General features: G+C 43.4%; 3 protein-coding genes across 3 annotated transcripts; 1 reads left to right on the top strand and 2 right to left on the bottom strand.

Moving 5' to 3' along the window:
• Nucleotides 1–962: 962 nt before the first annotated feature.
• On the bottom strand, nucleotides 963–20556 carry LOC311127761 (N-acetylgalactosamine-6-sulfatase-like). Its single transcript, XM_084159635.1, has 14 exons — nucleotides 20420–20556; nucleotides 19962–20085; nucleotides 18927–19001; nucleotides 18739–18841; nucleotides 18499–18642; nucleotides 17800–17866; nucleotides 15447–15574; nucleotides 14203–14342; nucleotides 13842–13945; nucleotides 9585–9721; nucleotides 8937–9039; nucleotides 6546–6667; nucleotides 1962–2079; nucleotides 963–1348 (listed from the first exon to the last, which is right to left on the bottom strand). The coding sequence occupies exons 1-14, from the start codon at nucleotides 20534–20536 to the stop codon at nucleotides 1262–1264; spliced, it is 1569 nt and encodes a 522-aa protein (XP_084015761.1). The 5' UTR covers nucleotides 20537–20556; the 3' UTR covers nucleotides 963–1261.
• A 267-nt stretch (nucleotides 20557–20823) lies between these two features.
• Nucleotides 20824–22273, top strand: LOC311127913 (trafficking protein particle complex subunit 2-like protein). The gene is made up of 5 exons (XM_084159812.1): nucleotides 20824–20897; nucleotides 21481–21653; nucleotides 21748–21835; nucleotides 21963–22042; nucleotides 22134–22273. The coding sequence occupies exons 1-5, from the start codon at nucleotides 20865–20867 to the stop codon at nucleotides 22177–22179; spliced, it is 420 nt and encodes a 139-aa protein (XP_084015938.1). The 5' UTR covers nucleotides 20824–20864; the 3' UTR covers nucleotides 22180–22273.
• A 38-nt stretch (nucleotides 22274–22311) lies between these two features.
• LOC311127883 (embryonic polyadenylate-binding protein 2-B-like) lies at nucleotides 22312–25373 on the bottom strand. Its single transcript, XM_084159781.1, has 6 exons — nucleotides 25043–25373; nucleotides 24388–24484; nucleotides 23971–24041; nucleotides 23723–23829; nucleotides 23470–23557; nucleotides 22312–23310 (listed from the first exon to the last, which is right to left on the bottom strand). Exons 1-6 carry the CDS (start codon nucleotides 25109–25111, stop codon nucleotides 22987–22989), a joined length of 756 nt encoding a protein of 251 aa, XP_084015907.1. The 5' UTR covers nucleotides 25112–25373; the 3' UTR covers nucleotides 22312–22986.
• Between the last annotated feature and the right edge of the window lie 329 nt (nucleotides 25374–25702).

The following is a 25702-nucleotide window of genomic DNA, read 5'->3' as shown; positions in this document are numbered from 1 at the left end:
AGCTAGCCAACTCAGCACATGAATGTAGTGCTAGCTAGCCTTATCGCTATAATCTATCATTCACTGCCTACCTGAAAATGATTCCTTCGCTTGGGAAATCAGGAAAATGTTTTATGTGTTTGGTGACCAATTCTAATTTTGCTTCTCTTGTGTGCACTGACATGGCTAACTGTTGACTCGTGACTCGTGTGGGCTTTGAGGCAAAAAGTCAGATGCCTGGTGGTGTCACGTGACAAAATCCGGGTCGTCACTAGTTACCACAGCCACAAAGTCATAAACTCCGCCTATTTATGTACAATTTATCTTCTTAAAATCAGATGTTAAACCTAACCTTAACTATCTTGTGGAAACCCCAAATCCGTGCTGTTCGTTGACTTCGAGACACAGCCACAAAGTCAGAATTAGCTGCCTATATCGTAAACATTTATGACAACAAACATTTGCTTTTTGGTCGTAATTTAAGGTTAGGGTAGACATACGGTTAGCAGTGTGGTTAAGGTTAGGTTTAAAATATTTTTTTTAAAGATAAAATGTATAAATAGGCGGGGTTAACCATAATTATATTAAAATTCCTCTCATAATAGTGAGATGAATGCCGAGGCATCACCCAAGTAGGTGCTTCACAGAGTGGAAGAGGATAATTCCAGTGGCTATATGACTCAGGCTGGTTCACAGACTTGCCCTGTACAAGATCATCAGCAGACTCCATATTTACCATCCTCTGACCAGTTCCCTCTGCTCAAGCCACGAACTGACCCTCTCCATCTGCAGAGGATGCAGCATCCAAAGACTTGGCCTCTATTGGTTGACCTGTCATAATACATTGCCTGTTTATTTGTTTGTTTATGAAGCTCTTTGAGATTTCTTTTATAAAAAGACGACCCATCGATTGACGCAGAAATCTTCAATATGTCACCAACTAGAAAACATCTCATAAGAGCATTTTGAATGACAACGTTGCATAAAAATTAAACATTGTTTTATTCCAGTTGAAAAAAGTATTCCACAATAGTGCATAAGTAAGTAAAGAGAGAGAAAAAATCTACAGATATGGCATCATTAACAAAAAGCTTCATTCTATTAATAATCATATGGTACCCAGACAGCATTCATCTCATTGTTAATGTCCTCCATTCAAACCACATTTTGTTCTGTTTCAACATTACAAGTTAAAAACTAATACAAATTCAAGTTGAATTCCTGAAAATTGCTCTTCTTCAAGACATCCTCCCTTTTCCCAGGGTGACTCTGAAACAGATAGCTAGTGTGGCCAGTCACACTTCCAGGGCTGTGACTTGGGGGCTTTAAGGCATTTTCCTAACTTTTCACATCCTGGAGGTGCCCAGTTCTGTTAGTGAAAAAAACCACAGAAAACAATCTTACACATTCATTCACCTGAGCTGAACAGGATTTACATTATGTTCTCCAAGGAAACCACATGGGGGAGATGCTGCTACACTAGTGATACACACATGTCTGATTCATGGACAAACAGTGCTTTAGCAATGAGCATACAAAACAATGTTTATTTTTAGCTGTTTTGTAAAAACCAAAACCAATGAGACAGACTCCCTAAATATTCCAAAAGCAGCTAAAACCACAAAAACAGTTGTTGGGACAAAAGGTCCAAGAATCACACTGCTGTGTTTTTCCACAAATAACAATAAGATAGTATATTATTTTACAAACAAAGGGAAAGAAAATAACTGGTAAACAAATCTGAAATTGTGCCCACATAGTTTACTGAAAGCATTCAGCATTATAAAAAGATAGAGGTAATGAGAAAAGGCGTCACTACAGCAAGCCCTTCCTCATTTTCTTTGAGAAAGAACACACTAGTCAGAGATGTTAACACTGAAAACGAAAGCCACAGAACAATACTATGAAATAAAATGTATTATATGAAACAAGTTAAAAGAGGCTACATGGGGAATGGACATTCTGTGGAGTATTGATCTTACCATGACAGCCATGTCACACATATTGAGCTGGGGCACACCTGGTACCAGACCCTTCTTATGCTTATCCACCACTGGTGTGATCCGACTCAGTGTATCCTGGTACTCCTTAGTCACAACACTGCAGAGAAACACACAGACATAAGTATTTGTGCAAAACACTCACCACACATACAAACATAACAGTCAATATTGGCATATGGTCACACCATCCAGAATTACAACAGCACAGTAAAGGAATACAACCACACCTTGTATTCACAAACTAACACAGACACACAGATTAATATAAAATGTCTGAATAGATGTAAGAGGCTCTCCAATCAGAGCGTGGCCAAGGACAAACACTCAGGTTTTCACCTTCTCCCACACACAACACACCAATGGCCTGGTTATACAATTTAACACAGAGAATATATGTCAGTCACAGCATATAGACAGAACAGAAGGTCACTGCTCACACAAATGCACATTCACACACATACACAGTAGACCCACAACATAGACCAGTGTAAAACAATCTCTGTATGATTAGCAAAACATTTTCCAGAAATCAGTTTCATAAATCTGCAGCTTAGCTTCCATGTGCTGTGCAGCCTAAAATTACTATCTATTACCATTGTATGGCACCTGTCTGCCTTTAAACAACTGATATAATCTATAGCGAATGTACACACTAATGACTGAAACACTAGTTTAAGAGCCTTTTGACAACAAACACACACACACACACACACGCTGCCCCTTTGGGGAGCCCTCTCAGCAGGATTGGCCATGTTCCCCATCCCCTGTCTCTCAATTATTCTTGTTGGACACGGCGGAGCACCTCTGTGCATTATTATATTCAGTGTGTAAAACGCAGAGGCCCTGATGTGTTTCAAAGGAGCACTGCTCTGTCTGCTCTCAATAGGACCTGTAGGGTTAATGGGCTCTCTGTGTTTGGGGGGAGTGGGCGGTTGGTGGCGCGACACGTGGATAGACAAATATCACCAGTGCAATTACACCCATAATACAGTCGCAGGCAGCACCTGTGTCAGCTCCGTCCCCACCCCGCCCCTCCCCAAAGCCAGCTCTCTGATTGGCCCCTGGGGAGGGTGTGCGCGTGTGCGAGGTGAAGTGTCAATTAGTGTAATAACCCCAGGCCCTGTCCGGCTCACACCTCCCCTCCACCTCCCATCCTCCCAGAGGGCAGTGGGGCTTCCGCCACACAATAGCACCTGCTCCCCTCTTCCTCAGCCATGTGCTACTCCTATATTCACACCCTCTGCTCTCCCATCATCACTACTCTACCTTTAGGTCCTTAACAAGGCCATGGCAGTCTAAACTTACCATCTGCTCTCCGGCTTTGCTTGGTGGTTATTTCTTATGGTTGCGTGGTGACGCAATACTGTGCAATGACCCTGAATCATAACATACCACGGCCTTGATCATATCTTTAATGAGTAAAGGTTTCTATAGAATCAAGTGTTCCATTTCAGACTAAATTTTACTATGTATGTATTTGAAATCACTAATTCTGCTTCATGGACCAAAGACAATATCTTGATCAAAATGATGAAGATTTCCTTACCATCCTATCTGTTCTCTGCTCTGTATTGATCACTGTGATTCGTTTTCAGATAACTTCTGAAGCTGCTTTATCTCACTAAATATTAGAACCATACATCAGAGCCAAACCAAACACAGTGTGCAACACAGGCGGCTGGTGGCACCTTAATTGGGGAGGACAGGCTAATAGTAATAGCTGGAACGGAATAGTTGGAATGGTATCGAACTCATCAAACACATGGTGGTTTCCATGTGTTTGATACCATTCCATTAAATCCATTCCAGTGATTATTAGGAGCTGTCCTCCCCTCAGCAGCTTCGTGTGGTGTGCAAAGTGTACACTCAGCCCTTTTTGAGTAAACAGACTATTCTTTGTCTATGCATTGAGCACCCTAACCCTAAACATATATAGATAAAAACATATTTATTTCTCTCCTCCCTCTCCATAAATAAACAAAGAAAACTCCAGTCAGCACAGCCTCATTATCATTACTATAACCCTTAGCTCACTTGTGCAAAAGCAAAAACTGGAATAATAATAACACTGCATGCAAATGAAGTCTTTTGATTTATAATGCATGACACCCAGGGGGAAGGCAGCATTGCTCAGGTGTGTCACCACACTCTGATTAGTGATTCATAACCCCACTGGTAGAGCGAACACACACACACACACACACACACACACACACACACACACACACACACACACATACACACACAGCAGCAGGCATCAAGCAGAGGGAATTGAAGAGACAATCAAATACCTCTGCCCTTTCTCCTCCTCCTGTGGAAATTGAGCAATTCGGTGAAGACTATTGATTGGGGGCTGAAGTGCTTGTCGGCAGCAGATGAGGCCAGAGTGTGCAGGGCTGCCTGCTACATTAGCCCGAGGCAGGCTGGGACTTAAGTGCTCAGCACATGGTGACGAGGGCCCAGGGGAAGTGTGCCGGAGCAGCATGAGGCAGGAGCAGGGCTAAGTCCAGTCCCACTGGGACACAGGCAGGGAGAACTGGGCTGTCTTACTATACACCGGACCTAATCAGCCACACCTTCACACTGATCTACTACCCACAGGAGGAGTAATCTACCACACCAATAGAAGTGGACTAATAAGAACAATTTCATGTGCTCATGTACAGTTTGAAAACGCTTACCCGTAAATTCACTGACAATCGGAATACATTTTTTATCTAAATCTCTCACTAGATGCAGCGGTAGAATGCCGATCTCTGTGTGCTTGTGATTGTCTTGTTACTGTATATCAATGAGATAAACACAAAATATGAAATATCCTTATTGACACAGATTGCAATACACTGTGTTGTTATTCTGCACATATCAAGAGACACATGTTTTTTCCTGGAGTCAAAAGGGAAACAGAGCACTTCAACCACCTCTAACAACCACCTCTAAAGTCACAGAAAACACAGTCAGACAATAATCCGTTTGCAACTCAGATATTAATGGAAAAGCATCTTCTTTATTCCCCTGGATTCCACCAGCAGGTCTCTAGTGAGTGTGTCCATGTATCCTAAGAGGCTGGGACAGTGGAGCGACTGCCTGGGCAGTGTGTGTTACTGCTGTTGTATCAGCCTGCCACAGAACTGAAGGTATGTGTGCAGACAGGCCCTACATCATCTTAAGTGGCTCTTTAGGTGGAGACAGAGATTAATGACGGCCAGCCGGTCCAGCTGGGTGCCCAAGGAGCACATGGCCAGCAGCCTGCCTGACACACAGACAGGAGAGAGGGAAACAGAGAGAGGGAGGAAAGGGGAGGGTGGCTGGGTGTCATTACTGGGGCTGGAGAGATGGGGCTGGAATATTGTGACCTCACAGACCACCCCAATGACCCCCACTCACTTGGAGAGGGGGGACGCAGGGTCCTCTCTCCAGGTGCCAAACCAGCTCCTCCTCTCCATAAGTCTGGGACACAGCCAAAAAAACTCTCCAACGCATTCAACACAGCACAGCTATAGATTTTTTCTGTTTTTAATTTGGCTGATTGAATAGAAGAGAGCAGAGATGAGATGGGCTGATCAAAAACAACATGAATGTTTAATTATTCCATCTCCCTTCGAGAGAGAAAATGAGTGTGGGGGAGATTAAGAGAGGAGAGAGGGATAAAGTGAGAGAGGAAGAAAGAGAGAGAGAAAGAGAGACGTATAGAGAAATGGTGAGGGAGGGAGCCAGCCAGAGGGGGTGAAACAGCCTGGGGGACAGGAGCTAATCCGACTGAAGAAAACATTAAGGAGAATGAAGACGGATCAGAAAGAAAGCTAGATAATAGGAAATTGTATTCCCTCATCAAATCATTCTGAAAACTATATGAATGTATGTCATGCTTTTGTTCATCTCGGAGTGTCTTTGCCAATAAAAAAATGAAGGAAAAAAGAATAGAGAATGAATAATGCTTCTTTTGTACTCTTAAGTACAGTTAAGGCCATGATTGTCCACATTTTCAAACCATCACAATTACATTTAATGTATAGAACAAAATGAAAAGGTATTCTAAATAAAAACTAACACCCAACAGTTTTTTTTACACCATTGCCTTTTTCCAGTGACTTTTAACTCTAATAAGGGTTCATGTTCGAAGGCACACAAAAGTCCATTAAACAGCACTCCCTTTTGATTTATATGAGAACAATTTGTCTTGCAATTTTAACTTCCAGCAGTGGGTCTGAGGCGAGATAGCGAGCTTTAAAGAGCTATTTGCAATCACAAAGAGTAGTGTTTAATCAGCCAGTCTGGGGCTGCACAGATCAATCTTCAGTCCTCACCGCACCTCTTTCACACAACTGGATCAGTATTGATCCCATAGATTCTGTCCCCCAACATCCTACAACCCCCTCCTCCTCCTCCTCCTCCTCCTTCTCGTCTTCTCTTATTTAACCAGAGGCCTGCTGTTTGTTGAGATGTGTGGAGATTGGCTGACCAACACCAAGCTCTGTCTATATTTTCCTTGCTTTTCACTTTACGTTCAGTACAATCTAACAGTACACCAGGGAATCTTTGTTTGTTTTAGTGAGCACTCACCTGATAGGGTATTTCTCCCCGGGGTCCCGCCCCAGGTGGAAGATGAGTGGCTGCATGGTGTGGTCCTGTTGGGTGTGGGTGGTCACGCCTGCCACCTCTTGGCCTGGGCAGAAGTTAATGCCCTGTAAGAGTGGACACACACATAGACACACAATTGATCTTTAGCTTCTAACAACCACTTCACAGAGGACAATGGAGAATGTGGTGGTAACAGATAACCTATTTCAACTGAACTGACCCTGAGAAAGTGCCCTTGAAAAGAAAATTCAATTAAAAAGACAAGATGGATGGCAAGATGCAGTGTGCTGTCAATGATGTCCACCTACAGACCGACACTCTCACTGCACACCTGAACATGTGATACCGTCTCTCTTTTTGAAGGTATGGAGGAATCTGTCCAAGGGAGCTGAGTGTAGATGTGTACAGTACAGTGTATAGTGTGTGTGACTATATCTGTTTGGTATATAGTATCATGTCTTCCTCACCTCCAACCTGTCAACCTGTTCTCTCTACCCTGGGGCTACGGTATGCATGTGACTGTTACCTATGTGACTATTCTATCTGCTAGTCAGAATGTGGGGCCATGGCCTGTACATTTGTCTTGCCGATCCCCAAAAGTGTGCATGCTTGCTCCCCTATATCCCCCCCCCACCCCACCCCACCCCTCCTCTGGGGTAGCAGCCTGGCTCTGATCAGAGGCTGATTGAGTCACAGCCCCCTCCAGACCCCCTGGGGAGACCTCTCAGGTGCCCTTGTGAGCAACACAACTAATATTGAGAGAGCACTCATCTGTAAGGCACTCTACCTACCCCCCCTCTGGGACCACAAACAGCCACGCTCAAAGGAGCACAGGCACGAGCGCGCACACACACACACACCTCACTTCAGTACACTGCACAGCCCACTATGATCCAGACTTACCCACATACGGTACTGAAGCAGTCTCTGTGCTGTGGTCTTAGAAATGTAAAAGAGCCTAAATCCCTCTGGACTGTGAGAAAGCCCTTTTTATCTGTATCCAATAAGAAGACACAGCAGAACTCCATATATCCCATGGTATTAATAATATAGCAGATCATACAGTAATGTTCTTTTAAAGATGGAGTAAAGTAGTCAACATTATAAGACGAGGGGATAAATCAAGGGACATAAAATGGAATGCAAAAGTAGAATTTTGGTTGAATATTTTCCTCAAAGAAAATGATTATTAACAGTATGCTACCCACCAAAGACAAGGCCGAGCAGATAACATCAGATACAGACGGGTCCCATTCCCAACACAATAGAATACCTCACACCATTACCACACCATCCAACAAGAGTGTTTGATGAAAACCACTTACCCCTGTGAAATGTCTAATTTTGCACATCACTGAATCTCTTGGATTTCACCAGAAAAATCACAGTAGAGCTCATGGCTATAAAAGCCATAATTGAATTTCAAGTTCAGAAAGACACACCATCCTCGTTTTATTTTTTACTGGACATAAATAGTAAATCCACAACATTACTTAAAACTGGTAAGAAAATGGTAAGCTGGAATGATGGATCAACGTTTCACCACAATATTCAGACCATTTAAAACCGCTTCAAATATAGAGTGGTTTTTCTGTGTGATGGATGCTCGGGTGAGATGTGAGGGTCAAGCGTCATTGTAAAGCTCTGAATGCTAGCTGCCCATTCTGGTGGAGACCCGACACGTTAACTCTCAGAGTCACCTTTGGAGACCCAGAGCCTCCTCTTCAAACCATCCTTTGCTCGCAGACGCACATTCACGGACACACGCACGCACACACACACACCAATCGATAGGCAACTCACAGGCAATCAGACGCCATTATTTGTGAAGTTCCACTCCAGTTCACATGAGCTGATAAAGGAGGCTGCTATTGATTCAGCAGCCCTCTAGGAGAGAGCAATTTAAGCAACCGATCGGGCATAATACAAACTTGCACGTTTGAAACAGAGGTTTCTGAGGGAGAGGAGCAGGACATGTTTTAAAGGGTGCCAAGAGGAGGAGAGAACACATTCTCACTCCTCAGGGCACAGGAGGGAAGAGTAGGATACTCAGCAGGAGGGGAGAACGCTCCACCAGCGACAGGCAGTGCTGATGAATGATAGCACTTTGGTGAAGTGGGGTGTCCTCATTAATATTCATTAGCCACTGATGTACACAACAGCCACTTGATGAGCTGTTTTCAAGATAACACTGACTACCAAATGTGTTTTTTTGGAGAGCATTCTGTATGGCTTGTTGAGGGTGTGGGGAAGAGAGAGAGAGAGACAATGAGAGATAAACTACAGTCAGAGAGAAAGAGAGAGAGAGAGCAAGCGAGAGAGCGAGAGAGAGAGAGAGAGAAATACACACAACAGTCACTGAGAGTGACTCACCTGGTTAAACTCTTCCCACGAGTTGCTCCACGTCCAATAGTGGGCCTTGTAGGGCCCAACCCTGACTGCCATCATCTCGTTGCCGCGGTAATAGAAGATGGGCCTGTTGGGTGTGAAATGGGATTGGTGACTGCTGGATTCCTGTGATAAGCAGCAGCCCTCTCTCAGCTCCAGGCCCCCCCCTCCCTCCCAGGCTTGCGCCCCACCACCACCACCATCATGCAGCCATGGCTCATCCCATTATGTGCTTGGTGGAACACCTTATCCACCAGGGTGGTCCCTCTCCCTGGGCCCCAGCCAGCAGCCTCCCTACAAGGGGCACCGCCACCACTGCTCTGCCCAAGCCTACATCCGCCCACCCATCATACAGCAGGGGCACGAACTCCCAAAGTACTGTGACCAGCAGAGGGCATAGCTGACCTCTGAGCCAACTCTCATAGCCAAATCCTAACTTCAGACTTGCATGTGATGGAACTCTTATTGAGTGGTCCATGGTTTTGCTGGTCAAGTTCAAGTTATATGTTTGCAGACCAAGTTAGGAGGGTAAGCATATAAACAGTATACAGAACACATCTTCATCACCTTATCTTACATGCATGAATCCCTCTGACAGGACAATTTAAGCCTCTCTCAGCTGCGAGTTCTAACCTGTTGATGAGTGTGTTGTTGTGGAGGACAGGGCTGAGGTCCAGTCCATCTATGAGCCTGTCGTCTGGAACACTGAGGCCAGCCACAGACAGACTGGTGCTGAACAGATCCATTACAGTCCCCAGCTGCTGGCTCACCTGGAGATGGGAGAAAGAGTCCTGGTATTGAACTGTAACACACTGGAATTCAAATCCAGACAGAATCACATTGTCTATGGGTGCTGACATGAAAGTTTAACAGCGATTGTTGTAGGAAGTTAGATAGCTTGCATGGGCATCCATATGTGCCAGAGCAATGCACATACTGATCAATTTAATTACAAATACTAAAACTTTGTTCCCAAATTACAAGACTTTATTTGCTTTAATCAATTAATATCCTGTCAAAATGCATGATCGTCTCCTCCAAAGCTGCAGTGAGTGTCCATGTTAGGACCCTGAACAGCGCAGCGCGGAAGCCTTGTGAAGTGCAGTGATCAGAGCAGGGCTGGGGAGCAGAGAGAACTTCTCCTTAAAGCACAGTGATTCACACTACTGGGAGGCTGTGATACACCAGCAGCCTGCAGAGACACCAAGGGATCCCTCTCCATGCATGAAACCCAACACGACAGCACAATGGCCAACAGTGTGCACGCACCCCCTATGAAAGCCCACCATTACAGGGGATGGGGTGGAGTGGAGGGGGGCGGGGACGGAGTCCTGATGATGCATTTCTTCAGTCTCCTCTATAATCTGCGCTCGCAGGTTTATTATAAACCTCACAAACGCCTCTGTAAATTAGGAGAAAAAGAGGAGTGAGGAAAAAGAGGGAAGATGAGGCCCGGGCTAGAGCTGGCTGTTTTATCTCCCTTCCCCAGTCCCTGTGAAAAGCTTTATTTTATTTATAAACTTTGAACTATTTTCAGATAAAATGCAATTTTTTCACTGTCATCCTTGATCTTCCATTCCATTCTCTCCTGAGCAGCCCTTTGAGGGAGACGGCACGCTCACAATCAGATAGTGCTATCAGCCCAGAGCAGCTGCGCCGCCATGCTCCTATCAGCTGCCTGCACACACCACCAAAATGAATTCCCTTTTCTCCCACAGCCACTGCACCAGCCAGAAAGAGCCCTGCAACACATTCCATTATCTGCACTCTCACGCTTAACACACACACACACACGGCAGAAAAAAACTAGAGGAGAAAAAAATGAGAAATCAAAGAGGACAATTAATGAAGTTGACTACCAGCTAGCACAGACAACCCTAAATCCTCCACCAAAAAATGCAAACCATTTTAAAGTCTAAATAGTTGAAAGAGACCATTTCATTATCTCCCATTTATTTCAATTTCCACTTTTCTCTCCATTCTGTACATTTCTTTCTGTCTTTTTGCCAGCCTTTTTTTCTTCTGTGTGTTTCTTGGTTAAACCCTGGTGGTAGTTATCTGACGTGGCAGACCTGCTATCCCTGTCTAATGCACTCAGGCTCCGTGTCTCCCAGCTGATAAACACAACAAACGGGATTGTGATGGTGGCAGCAGCAGTGTTGGGGGAAAAGCCCCCCTTTCCCCCTCCATCCCAGCCAGCCAGCCAGCCTCATCCCACCGCAGCCCCTCAGTCACCGGGGGAATGTGAACCTGTGCCCGGCTCAATGGCATGCTAGGTTAATCTACACACTGATAAACTTCCAACTTTCATATTCTTTTGTTACTTTAACCTATCAAATCACTGTGCAATAACACTGTGGCGTTCACACAGATTGTAATGGAACATTGTGTAATGGAGTCTTCTTCCTCTGTTGAAGATTCTTATAATGAGTGTGAGAATGTCAGAAAATAACTTTACCTAGCCTAACCTGAAACTAGTCCAACCAGACCTATGACTCATATCAGTGTGTCAACTTCATCAATGATGATTTGATATGATATATGTACGTATAATAGGTGTCGTTTTTAACCTGAAAACACGTTTAATCCTAAACTATTTAGAGTAGGCCTTGTTAATGTTTGCTGGTCCCTGTACCAACAATCCACCTAACAAAAGCAATGTAGCATGTGTGGCTGTTCATTATGTGCAGCATTTATGTTTAGGGCTTATGAAACTTTTCAATGTGCAGATGAACAGGGAGATTTCAGCACCGCACAAAGCAACAGAGAGGGAAATCATCTCTTTGGCCATCCTCCCCAGCAGCAGGGAAATTAAACGAGACCCATACAACAATGCTGCTTTGTCATAGACTCACAGAGGAGCTAGTCCCATGTATTACTGCCCAATCCACAGACTAAAGCCACAGATGGTCTTCAGCAGGGTTCCCCAACTGGCAGCCCGAATGTATTATAACATATTTTTTTGTAATTCTTGGACATAAAAAAAGACTGTAAAAACCCCAACAAATCAGCTCCAAGTGATTTTAATTTAGGAAATCTGTTCCCAAGTATTCCCACACATAATAGAGAGACGTGATCGTATACAAATGTAAGCAAGGTTTGAAATGATTATGTTTTAGTCAAATATTATATCTGTTTGGGCTTCTTGCGGTCAATTTGCAGTCTACAAAATATTTGTAATTATGTTCCGGACCCTTGACCTTCCTCTCAAGAAAAAATTGTCCTGCGGCTGAATCCAGTTGATGATCCCTGTTCTTCAGCATAGCAGTGGTGCCTCGTTCACAATACTCTGTTCTCAGAAGTGTTTCATCTGGAGAGGAAGGCCCTCAAAATTGTCAAAGACTCCAGCCACCCTAGTCATAGACTGTTCTCTCTGCTACCGCACGGCAAGCGGTACCGGAGTGCCAAGTCTAGGTCCAAAAGACTTCTCAACAGCCTCTACCCCCAAGCCATAAGACTCCTGAACAGCTAATCATGGCTACCCGGACTATTTGCACTGCCCCCCCACCCCATCCTTTTTACGCTGCTGCTACTCTGTTAATTATTTATGCATAGTCACTTTAACTCTACCCACATGTACATATTACTTCAACTATCTCAACTAGCCGGTGCCCCCGCACATTGACTCTGCACCGGTACCCCCCTGTATATATAGCCTCCCTACTGTCACTTTATTCTATTGTGTATATATAGCCTCCCTAATGTTATTTTATTTTACTTCTGCTCTTTTTTTCTCAACACTTTTTTTGTTGTTGTTTTATTTGTACTTTTTTTGTTAAAAATAAATGCACTGTTGGTTAAGGGCTGTAAGTAAGCATTTCACTGTAATGTCTGCACCTGTTGTATTCGGCGCATGTGACCAATACAATTTGATTTGATTTGATTTCTCTGGTTAACCCGCCAGCAGCTGCTACAGACACACGCACACACAGAGGTTGGGCTGTCATGGCACTGCACCAGCACACCAAAGCCCCTGCATACAAACCCCTCCCTGGCACTGCCATATTTTCCAGAACCGACCCTATAGAGCACTGCACCGGGTGCACCCTTCCCTCTCTTCTACCAACTACCCCTTTACTTCTCTTTTTTTCTGTCCTTTATCCTGTGCGCCTGGCATATTCAGATACAGAAGCCCTCATTACAGCTCAATCCAACCTCAGCAAACACACAAACAGATTAGCCGCTTAAGACGCTCCCAATCCCCCTCTCCCTCGCCACTCTGCAGTACTATCAGGCCACAGCACACCCCTCAGATATGAGCCGGGGGCAGGGCTTACTTCAGCCTACAGACTGCTTCCTCCGCTCGCTCCTCCAAAAATCCCTCTGCGCCACAGCCCCGTGTCACAGCTGCCCCTAATACAATTAAAAGTCATTTGCAGAACGCACAGGCTTAGCGGATCAGGGGGAAAGTCTTCCTCACAGGCTCACAGAGGAGGAAGAGAGGTAAGGGGGGCGGTTAAGAAGATGAACCTTGCCACCTCAAAAAATATTTGAAAAAAGTCCACACTTGCACACACATACACACCCACACGCGCGGACACCCACACATTCAAACAAAAAAATGGTGTGTTTGATTTTGCAATGCCAGCACCTGAGGAGAGTTGAGTTGTGATGATGTTGAGGACATTGATACACAATCGAAACAAATAACTACAATGATATGAGAGAGACGATTACTGAAATGACTAACTGTAATTACTTTATAATGTGGTACCTGCTTGAAAACCCAGCTGCTTACAGACAGATAGCACTACAGTGTGTCTCATTTCTGTGTGTAAACACCAGATGTTCCATAACTCCAGACAAGTAGAACCCCTAGAACATATCTAGAACACCTGGAACCTGGAGATGTTCCGGACAGGTAGAACAGAGAAAGAGAAGAGTTCTCACCATGCCTGCTGGGATGTGTCCAGGCCACCAGGCGATGGCAGGTTCCCTCATGCCCCCCTCAAACGTAGTTTCTTTCCCACAGAGGAACGGGCCGTTACTGCCACCTCAGGGGACAGAAACACATCAGTCATACACTAAGCACCATGATAAAGAGATTACTTAAACAACTTACTTTATACACAACTGAAAGGAGCTCCAAACAAAGAAAACACCCACACATACTACTCATAGACATAGAGTACATTACTCATATCCATCCATACATGCATTTATACAAGAACTTTAAGAAAGCAGCATGGAATTGCATTTTTTGGTATCAGGGGATGAGTTGAGAGACTTAATCATGGTGTGCAGCTCTTACTTTGCTTGGGGCCGGACATCACTGCAGCCCCGTTGTCTGAGGTGAAGAACACAAAGGTGTCCTTGTCGATGCCCAGAGCACGCAGCCGGGCCAGCATCTGTCCAACACTGTAGTCCAGCTCCATCACTGCATCACCGTACCTGCAGTACACACACAAACCATTCAAACTACAGTATCTCAGGAACTTCAAATGCCCAATCCCAACTCACCATAGACAGACTGACAGACAAACCGACAGACAGACAGGTATGTGTAGACACTAGGGCTAGGCAAACCCATCAACCAAGCTACATTCTCCTAGAAAACATGGAGGTCAATTAGGTATTTACTATAAAACATTTGGTATTTAGCAACAAGAGTTTTCACCAACAAAAACATGGACTAAAAGCCTGTTGGAAAAAATTGAAAAGTATTCCATCTCAGTGTGAGCCACCTATCCCAGGCACCTGGCTAATACTTTTCATCTCTGATCCATTTCTCTGTCAACAAAAACCTCATTTGGCATTCTGAAGAAATGCCTGCTTAGTGAGGCCTGAGTATTCACTGAGACTGAGAGGAATACTAAGTGACCTGAGCCCAGACGAGCAACACATCCCTTTACCCTCACCACAACCACAGAGGGGCAAAGGGGTGTGAAAAATCAACATTTAATTGACAAATATCCTCAGAGCAGGAAACAGGTTTTTTTCTTCTCTTCATTATTACAATATTTTTCTCATTTCGATTTTGAATCTGCATGTTGATACAGTGATTCTGTTTTTCCAAGTGGCATCTAATTCTGCTCACGTTTCCAGGTGTGAGATGGGAGATAGATCACCTAGTAGAATACCCAGTGGCTCATGCTAATGTAATGACTTTCCCCACCCTGTAACACTGCTGCAGGCACAGCTCATCCACTGCACACATTCACAAAGCCCCTAAATCAATGGCCTAAAACCCAGAGATCCAAGCAGAGCTTTAAAACAACAAGCCAGTTTGGTAAACATTGTACTGTACTGGGGTAGAATATCATCAAGAGATATGGACTAATTAGGTCCTATAATAGCCAGGTCAACAAAGCCAGCAATGATACAGGTTAATAACCAAGAGGGTGTCCAAACCCTCTGCTCTGGAAGAAACTCTCCATGCTTTGTCAGCAACACATCACAGGTCTCTGTGTAAGACTATTCAACTAAGTGTCCGTTTCTAGATATGGCATTATTATTGACAAATTGTAATTGTAGCTTCAAGTGTTGTGATCCTACCGCCCCCTCTGGCTCTTCCCCAGGAACCGTTTTGAAGCATAGACCGGAGCGTGCGTGGCGTCTGCTGTCCAGTAGAGAAAAAATGGCCGCTGGGCCATGTTTTGGTGAAATATGAAGTCAAGGCCTTCCTGGAGGGAAAGAAATTAGATCATAGTCTGCTATCAGACCAGACGCCATCCAGAAAAGTCACTACAAAACTGACAGAGAACAATAGTGTAATGGGAACATTTAAGATGAATAAAGTTAATATTCAGTTAAAAGTAATTAACACAATGCTTAGCATATTGATATGTTTTCTCTTTATGTAATACACATGATTTCCAGTGTTCTATTTGGGACACTCATTTGTCACTAGACTTGATACTGAATGTTATGGATTGTTCTCATACAGTGAGGGAAAAAAGCATTTGATCCCCTGCTGATTTTGTACGTTTGCCCACTGACAAAGAAATGATCAGTCTATAATTTTAATGGTAGGTTTATTTGAACAGTGAGAGACAGAATAACAACAACAAAATCCAGAAAAACGAAATTCAAAAATGTTATAAATTGATTTGCATTTTAATGAGGGAAATAAGTATTTGACCCCCTCTCAATCAGAAAGATTTCTGGCTCCCAGGTGTCTTTTATACAGGTAACGAGCTGAGATTAGGAGCACACTCTTAAAGGGAGTGCTCCTAATCTCAGCTTGTTACCTGTATAAAAGACACCTGTCCACAGAAGCAATCAATCAATCAGATTCCAAACTCTCCACCATGGCCAAGACCAAAGAGCTCTCCAAGGATGTCAGGGACAAGATTGTAGACCTACACAAGGCTGGAATGGGCTACAAGACCATCGCAAAGCAGCTTGGCGAGAAGGTGACAACAGTTGGTGTGATTATTCGCAAATGGAAGAAACACAAAATAACTTTTCAATCTCCCTCGGCCTGGGGCTCCATGCAAGATCTCACCTCGTGGAGTTGCAATGATCATGAGAACGGTGAGGAATCAGCCCAGAACTACACGGGAGGATCTTGTCAATGATCTCAAGGCAGCTGGGACCATAGTCACCAAGAAAACAATTGGTAACACACTACACCGTGAAGGACTGAAATCCTGCAGCGCCCGCAAGGTCCCCCTGCTCAAGAAAGCACATATACAGGCCCGTCTGAAGTTTGCCAATGAACATCTGAATGATTCAGAGGAGAACTGGGTGAAAGTGTTGTTGTCAGATGAGACCAAAATCTTTGGCATCAACTCAACTCGGCGTATTTGGAGGAGGAGGAATGCTGCCTATGACCCCAAGAACACCATCCCCACCGTCAAACATGGAGGTGGAAACATTATGCTTTGGGGGTGTTTTTCTGCTAAGGGGACAGGACAACTTCACCGCATCAAAGGGACAATGGACGGGGCCATGTACCGTCAAATCTTGGGTGAGAACCTCCTTCCCTCAGCCAGGGTATTAAAAATGGGTCGTGGATGGGTATTCCAGCATGACAATGACCCAAAACACATGGCCAAGGCAACAAAGGAGTGGCTCAAGAAGAAGCACATTAAGGTCCTGGAGTGGCCTAGCCAGTCTCCAGACCTTAATCCCATAGAAAATCTGTGGAGGGAGCTGAAGGTTCGAATTGCCAAACGTCAGCCTTGAAACCTTAATGACTTGGAGAAGATCTGCAACGAGGAGTGGGACAAAATCCCTCCTGAGATGTGTGCAAACCTGGTGGCCAACTACAAGAAACGTCTGACCTCTGTGTTTGCCAACAAGGGTTTTGCCACCAAGTACTAAGTCATGTTTTGCAGAGGGGTCAAATACTTATTTCCCTCATTAAAACGCAAATCAGTTTATAAAAATTTTTACATGCGTTTTTTTCTAGATTTTTTTGTTGTTATTCTGTCTCTCACTGTTAAATAAACCTACCATTAAAATTATAGACTGATCATGTCTTTGTCAGTGGGCAAACGTACAAAATCAGCAGGGGATCAAATACTTTTTTCCCTCACTGTATCTGTTGATAGTGATTGACGCCAGACTGGAGGTACAAGGACCGAGGACATTAATTGTTATTATATTCTGTGACACTGTGCGATTCTGTAGCAGCTGATGTTGTGACTTCCTACCTGCCTCTCAGCGGTTGTTTACAGAACATTAGTGCTGTGAGATTAGAATATAAGGGCCTGCTTAAAGAAGGCGAGTTAGACATTTTCTGTGCTGGAGGTGTCTCCCTGTTGTAACTTGTAATTAAACTGGATTGATTTTGATTGGCTTTATCAATGACTGCTCTCCTTTTTGTTCACCTGGAAATTCCTATTACAAGTAGTATTTGGAAGGATGAACTTGGACGGACGTCTGCCACTCACTCACTTACCTCCAAGTAGATTTGTGTGAGGTTAGATTCTCCAGTTTTCTTATCGATCCCAAACTCCTCATAATATCTGGAAAACAAATGTACTTCATTAGTTTCCATGTCATCTACATAAGTACAATAGTTCTTAATTATCAATATGACTCATACACAAAACTCACACCGTGGCTATTTAATAAACAATACGTTCTATTCCAAAAACCCAGCAACAGACTTTGAGAAGCCCGTCCTCCCAGGTTGTGATTAGAGGGGAGTTTAGAGAAGCAGATTTGAGAAGTCTCTGAAGAGTAGGGGAACTGTTATGAGATAGTACTGAAGCGTGGAGTGGTAGACGCAGCAGCGCCCGCCGTCTCTCTCATGCTCGGGCTGTTCCAGGTGTCCTCACACACCGCCAACGCAACCTGCCGTCTCCTGGGTGCGTGTGTGTGCGTCTGTCCAGGCTCAGGTACGTTATGCTGATTAAACCCACGGCTAAGCACAAAAAGCGCCCGCCTGCTAGCGCCAATGACCCTGAATACACATATGGCTGTTTTGGGGAAAACAAATGGGCGGAAAATGGAATACACAAGCGCAGCTGGTACAGAGAAGAGGAGTAAAAAAAACTATCCTCATCCAGAGGAGCAGCCAGCTGAGTCAAACACTGAAAGGGAGAGAGGATTTTTATGTTTTCTGTTCTGTGTGAGTGCGGGAGTGAGTGTATACCTTCCCACCATCTGAGAGTTGTTGTAGACCGGGACATTAGGCCTGTCACTGCTGTTGTAGGGACCGAAGTGGCAGTTTGGAGCTCCAAACCATTCATCAAAACCATGCTCCAGAGGTAGGTGGTGAGCTCTGTGACCAAGATGCCTTAGGCCAGAAAAATGATGGGAGAAGGAGAAACACAGAATTAGAATTGTCACTATTGTTACCACTTCAAATGAGATCGAGATGAATGGTGCCCACCACTTGCCGATGATCTTGTTGACGTAACCCTTCTTCTTCAGTACCTGTGGTAATAGAATTTCATCCTTTGAGATCCCTCCTACGATCTCCTGGGGTGTGTAGGCTGCAAAGGTCAGGGGTTACATTAATGTGTGTGGCAAAGCAGCAAGGAAAATAGAACTCAAGAGAGAGACAGAGTGAGAGCTCACCATTCCTGGCATGGGCATTGGTGGTATAGAATCCATTTCTAACTGGTAATCGTCCTGTCAGAAGTGAAGCTCTGGCTAAGGAGTAATAGGATAAGAGACATCAACATCATGTTTTGATAAACTATTTAAATGATCAGCTGAATGCGTAGTTAATGTGGGAGAGGCTGCATGTGATTTTACGCAACGTTCCACAGTTTGTAACTAGTCAGATTACACAAATTTAACAAAGGCAAACACCAAAACGTAAACAGACGTATGTATGAACCGAGTTGAGCTTTGCATTTGGGTTTTGCGTCAGGCTATATGTTCAAATAAAAATATATATATGGGAGCATACCCTGGATATTGTGATTAAGCCACGTACCATTTCAGTATATGATTACATTTCTAATTAACATTCTGTGGCTGGTTCCTCTAATACCCTCTCCGTGGTGTTAATACAAATAGCCAGTTATCATGTACTTGGCTTCCATCAGGCACTCACATCACACACACATATAAGATGAGCAATTGATTAGGTCTTATTTGCTTAAATATTCATTAGAAAAAAAGAAAAATCTATTTTGCATAACACGTTTATTCAAATTCTCAAATTAGGCATAATTAGAATATTTCCATAGTGTATTATCCCTATTAGCATAATGCATCTTCTCCCCTCTATCACCCAGGCACACACAGCTTAGGCTTCTGATGTATCCATCACATTGTTTCAAAAGGCTTTTGAAGGATTCCTGGCTGCACCTACCACCAACCTCTCACCCAAATCCCACTTAATCACAGTGAAGTTACCATCACTGCAACTATTCCTCTCCAATGACAATCACAATATTATTGAATTGTCATCATTGATTGTCGCACTTACAGTCAGGCTCTTATGCACGTGGTGCCAATTCCTATCCAGAATTGGCACCACACTAGCTATCCAGACTATGAATTCCTTCTGTCTTTATAATCAGTGTAATATGTTTTCATATCTATGAATTCAAGAGGATTGGGATTTTAATCAAGTATGACATGTATGTAGCTGACACCCACATGGAGAGCAGAGGGGGTTAGCTGTGTAGAAGTTGGGGAACAGCATCCCCTGGGCAGCCATGGAGTCAAGGTTTGGGGTCTCCTTGGAGGGCTGGCCAAACACCCCCAAATCTCCCCAGCCCATCTAAACATTAGAGGAACAAGCTGTCAAATGTCAGTGGATCATGATGCTATGATAAGCATACTTTACATTAGAACACAACATCACAAATAGAGTTGCAGAGAAATGGTTGCCATTTCCTGACAGAGACCAAATACAAAGCATGCTGTGTAGTATTGTATGTCAATGTGTCAAGTATACGTGACATATAATCAGAGCGGACACAGCCAGTCATGACAGCATTCCATTTGAGTAATCATGCCACAGGTTTTACAGAAATAAAAGAAATAAGTTAAGGGTTCAAGTTTCATCCCCCAAAAGTAACACTCCCCAAACTAAACAGATATCAACATCTTACGTCATCCATAAGAATGATGATAATGTTCGGAGTCGACTTGTTTGAAGGATTCTCTGCCCAAAAACCACATATTAAACTACAAAACAATATCAACGTTTGAATGAGACAGACATCCATTGCACAAAGCAAGACGAAAACAGCAATGAGGAAGTGTCACATGATAACACATTCAGGAAGCACATGACGATGTCTTATTGTTTGCTTTCACGAGCGCAACACTTGCGCATATTCAAGCAGTGAAGCCAGTGAGTGAAGCTGACTTTACTGCCCGATGTAGACGCACTTAAAAACACATTTTTGTATCAAATCAAAGATACAAACAGTCCCGTTATTTTCCATAAACAGTTTCACAAAAGCACGGGAGAAATTGAAGTTATCTGATTTGTCTTTAGCTATCACACAGTCACGTGATACGTCTGGCAAGCACAGCAGACATAATTTCAAGATGGCGGTCTGTATTGCTGTCATCGCTAAAGAGGTAAAATGAAACAAGAATGCTATTTAAATCCACATTTGATGTGATGTCATTTGAATTTCTTTTATTTTATTTTATGTACTAGCCTCTACGAACCTGAGTGGTGACTGTGATGCTATAAGGCTAGCTAGTAGCTAGCCAGCTGGGCTAACTAGCTAAATGGAGTATGGTTTATTTAGAACTGACTAGCTAGCTAGCTATGTTGTAGAGTTCATTTGAGGTATAAGCATGCAATAATAATGCATCAAGTCAGACTTCAGGTAAAAGGTCCGGACATAGGTAGCTATTCTTATTCAATTAATATGCAGATCAGTGCTGTTCTTCCATCTTGGTCCAAACCAAAGAAGGCTGTGGAGGCTTTTGTTCTAGCCCAACACACCCAATGTTAACTAGCTAGCTAATCACTAAGCACTCAGGTGTGTTAGTATTGGGCTGGAACAAAAGCTTGCGCACCCGCAACCTGTGGTCCAGCACCATAGACATTATATCTGCAAGTATTTGGCCAGTTGTATACATTATCTTTTGTGATGAATTTAGGTTTTATTATGGAAGGTTGCACTAATTAATTTCCTATTCTCTCGGTTAGAATTATCCTCTGTACATCCGAAGTGTACCGATACAGAATGAACTGAAGTTCCACTACACGGTGCATACCTCTCTGGATGTGGTGGAAGAGAAGATTTCAGCAGTCGGCAAAGCTATGGCAGACCAGAGAGAGCTTTACCTTGGGTTGCTGTACCCAACTGAGGACTACAAAGTGTATCCTTCTCATATGATAAAATTGTATATTACACTCCTTTCTGCATCATGTTTTTTTTCCTATTGAAATTATTATCTTTTACCGACTTACCAGATATGGCTATGTGACAAACTCCAAGGTGAAGTTTGTCATTGTCGTGGACTCGTCAAACACATCTCTGCGGGACAATGAGATTAGAAGTGTAAGTCATCCCCTGACTTCGTATGGTTCTCTTATGTTATCTTAATGGCTTTCAGGGGATCTGATTGCTTCATAGTTTGTCATTTTGATAAAACTACTTGACACATTGGTTATATTCTTTCCTTCAGATGTTCAGAAAGCTACACAACTCATTTACTGATGTGATGTGCAACCCATTCTACAATCCTGGAGACACCATTCAGTCCAAGTAAGTTATGCCCACCACAGTGTTAATATTGCAATGGTGTATATCAAAATTGCTATTATCATTGTCTGATTTACAAATTTTCTCTCTCCAGGGCCTTTGACAGCATGGTGTCTGCAATGATGGTGCAAGTTAGCTGATATTGTCGTCCTCCTGAACATCTGTACATAATTTCCTGAAACCCTTTACATGTTGCCTCGTGTATAACAGTAAAATAAACTATGTCCATCAGAACCTCTGGATCATTTACTCCATTTCAAGGAAGCACTATCAAGTGTAACTATTCATTTATTAATTTCTAAAGCAAAGATGTTTGAAAATTATATACAGCAATAAACATTGCTTCAAGTACATAGCAACAACTCAATCGCTCAAACTGCCAATTGCATGTCAATATAGTTACAAAAGAAATACAAAAGAAAGCCAATCACACCCCACATTTTATCATTTGCGTTTGGTGTTTTACAACAACTACACTTATTTACAAGCTCAATAGCCACACACCAACAAAATGAGTGATCTGATCAAAACATCCTTACAAAAAAAGTATCTGACATTGCAAATGGTTGTGCATTCAAACAATTCTTGGGGTAAATAATGGCACAGTAAAACTGCTCAAGAAATAAAATACCATAGGCTCAATCTTTTACAGTATTAAGCAGCAAACCAAGGCTGGCCTCTTCCATTTCCCGTACAATAAGAGGTAAAAATGGCCATTGCAAAGTCTGACTTGTTAGGATTAAGTTGCAATAGCTTTTTATGGAGGCTGTTAACAAAAGAATGAATTCAATGACGAGGTTGAAATCTGTGCCTTTCTCTCGATTTCTGCCCATTAACATGCATAGAAAATAATTAGCAAATGAGTCGAGTAGAGACGAGCAAGTCACGATTTCCTGAAATTCTCATTCCATGTTGATATCAAACAATCACTTGAATCCAGACGTGATTCAGTAGTGTTGCTGCGGGTGCATGTGTCCACTGTGCCCTGGCCCCGAGTGGTCAGTGGGTGGGGTTATGAGGAGAAGGCATGGGTGCCGTTTAGGGCCCTGCTCACGGTGCTCAGGAACCCCCCAGTGTCTCTTCCCAGCTGGGGGCCCGTAGGGGTGTGGTGAGACTGACCTGGCTGGGCCAGTGTTGTAGCGGAACCTGCCTTGTTGATACCCATTGTTGTATCTGGGTGGGTGGAAACCTCGTCCCCTGGATCGAGCACCTCTGTGAATCCCCCTGTCTGTGGTGCTGATTCCTGGCATGTTGGTCCTTTTAGGCAATACCTGCAATGCAAAGGCCACAGAAATAACCTACTAAAATACCTGGAATCATCTTTTACAATTAACAGGAAAACTTTATTCGGCTCGATTTATTCATGATTGTGCAACTTTATCAATCAAGTGTGTTTTGAGTTTAGAATTCTGTTTTCCCTTCCTACTAACCTTTATGACTCTGTCTCTGAATACCGTCTCATCCAGGCTCATGGCAGTCTGCACTGAGTCCCTGTCATGGAACTCAATGTATGCAAAACTGGGAGAAAGAAAGTTGTCAACTTATACACAATAAAATACTCAAATTGTAAGCAGAACATACAAAATGTCCAAGAAACAAATTAAAATGGTGCATAAACTATTTGTAATTGGACTTCGCATTGAAACTGAGGTCCCACATGATGGAATGGATAGTTAACCTCACCCCTTGGGATGGCCCGAGAATTTGTCACAAAGGATGGTTACTCTGTTGACAGGACCACAGCCATTGAAATGGATCTCCAACTCATCTGCAGTGGCACCATACTCCACCTGTTTTCATTTTCAGAAAACATCATGAGTCTACGCATGAGGACCCTCAGTTACTTTGTGGATATCATATCAAATAGGATGTGTGTATAACTTGACATGAATGCTAAAGATAAATGTAGACCTTAAATAGATAAACCTTACATTCCCCACATATACAGATCTGTTGTCAGCATCTATCCTTTCCTCATGGGTCATTGTATAGAACATTCCTGCTGTTTTGAACAGAAGAGAACACTGGAGCATATTGCACACAATAGAAATTAAGACAAACACAAAGCAACTACTTACAACAACACCTAGAGGAATTGAGGACTAGTTAGATATTTTATCAAGAGGTGTTTGCGAGAAGACACTAAAGAGACAGTCCCATTCCATCAGAGGAAGGGATAACCTGAAATAGAGGTTGCCGGGCCTTGGGCAATGAGGATACGCTGCGGCTCACTGCTTGTCTCATTGGGCAATGATGAGGCTCATGTGAGCTACACCGTGGCAGGCCAGCCCAGCAGATGGGCTCAGGTGTGGGCCAACTGGCAAGGCTGAACAGGAGTTGGAGCTCACCTGCCTGGATATGTCTCTCTGTTGCCTCATACTGCACCGCTCTCAGCCTCTCCTCCTCCTCCATCTCTTGCACCCGTGCCTTGATGGCTTCAAGCTCCTATATAGAAAGGGTAATGCCAAAACATCTGAAATATGCAGTGTCATAAGGGGTAGTGTAGGACTATGCAGTATGAGACAATTTTAAAACTTTAAGACAACATGAGAACATGTCTGAAATGTATGAGATGAGCGAGTGCCTTGAGGTTTCGGAATTCTAAAGTGGCAGCGGGCCCACATATGTCTAGCATCTCAGTGGCCTATATGAACAGCTGTTTTAAGTAGTTGTTTGAGGGTGCAATTATATTGTTGTTCAGAACCACACATGCTGCTGCCACATTACGCAGGCGCGCAAGACGCGCCCCAGTGGATGGATATATTGCGGCAAGACAATGCCGTTTAAACATACGAAACTGTCATATCAATCAGGTAACATAGGTGGGACATCGACGTGGCATATGTGTTGCAGTAATAATACCATAGGCTACCTGGAATATCCCTAAACCCTACGTTGTTATGTAGCCTACAATCATTTGCGCATTCAAGAAAAATCAGTAGGCTAGCCTGCAAATGGTATCACGCAAGGCCTAATGCAATTATCGTATGTTTTCTTACATACCGGGTCCTCCATGTAATGATCTCCCGCGATCTCGCCTTCTATGTACATATCTTGCCTTTGCTCCGCCATGTTCAGTGCTCAACAGCAGACACCAAACCCATGCCCGCAGACGCCACTTCAATCCCCGCGACGTCGCTCTCTTGTAGCCAGTCCAGTGTAGGAGACTCCAATGCAATCGATGTTTAAAAAAAAATTATCACTTATTCGATTTGAATAAGGCTAATAAACATAGCCTATATACAGAAGGTTGTTTTTCTATTAAATAAAAATATCTTCCCGCGGACAGAATCTACCCACGCCCTTATCAATAGTGGTTGCTTACCTGTCTGTCAAATATGACGAGGGGGAATGTCAATTAATTGTCACCTGTCAGTGCATCACATGGTTGTGGTCTCGCCCATCAGCTGTTGGATGGGCATTTTATAAAAAAATCTGTAAAGGGTCATTTTTATTTTCATAAATGCCACCAAGTCCTTCTCGTGTGGTTTCAATGTGAACTGCTATTGATTATATAATGTCAGGTCAGGATAAGGTGACTTGTCCAAGTGCTGCCCGTACCCCATGGCCTATGTGAAATATTATGAAAATAACAGTAAAAAGCCTGTTGTGGTCCAGGATCTTTGTCTATGCTTTACCTTAATGTTAACCTAACTGTTGATT

The sequence above is a fragment of the Coregonus lavaretus genome (genome assembly GCF_964263955.1).
Source record: "Coregonus lavaretus genome assembly, chromosome: 4".
NCBI classification, from domain to species: domain Eukaryota; kingdom Metazoa; phylum Chordata; class Actinopteri; order Salmoniformes; family Salmonidae; genus Coregonus; species Coregonus lavaretus.
The sequence above is the reverse complement of the archived record's forward strand: the minus strand, read 5'-3'. Positions and strand labels throughout refer to the sequence as shown.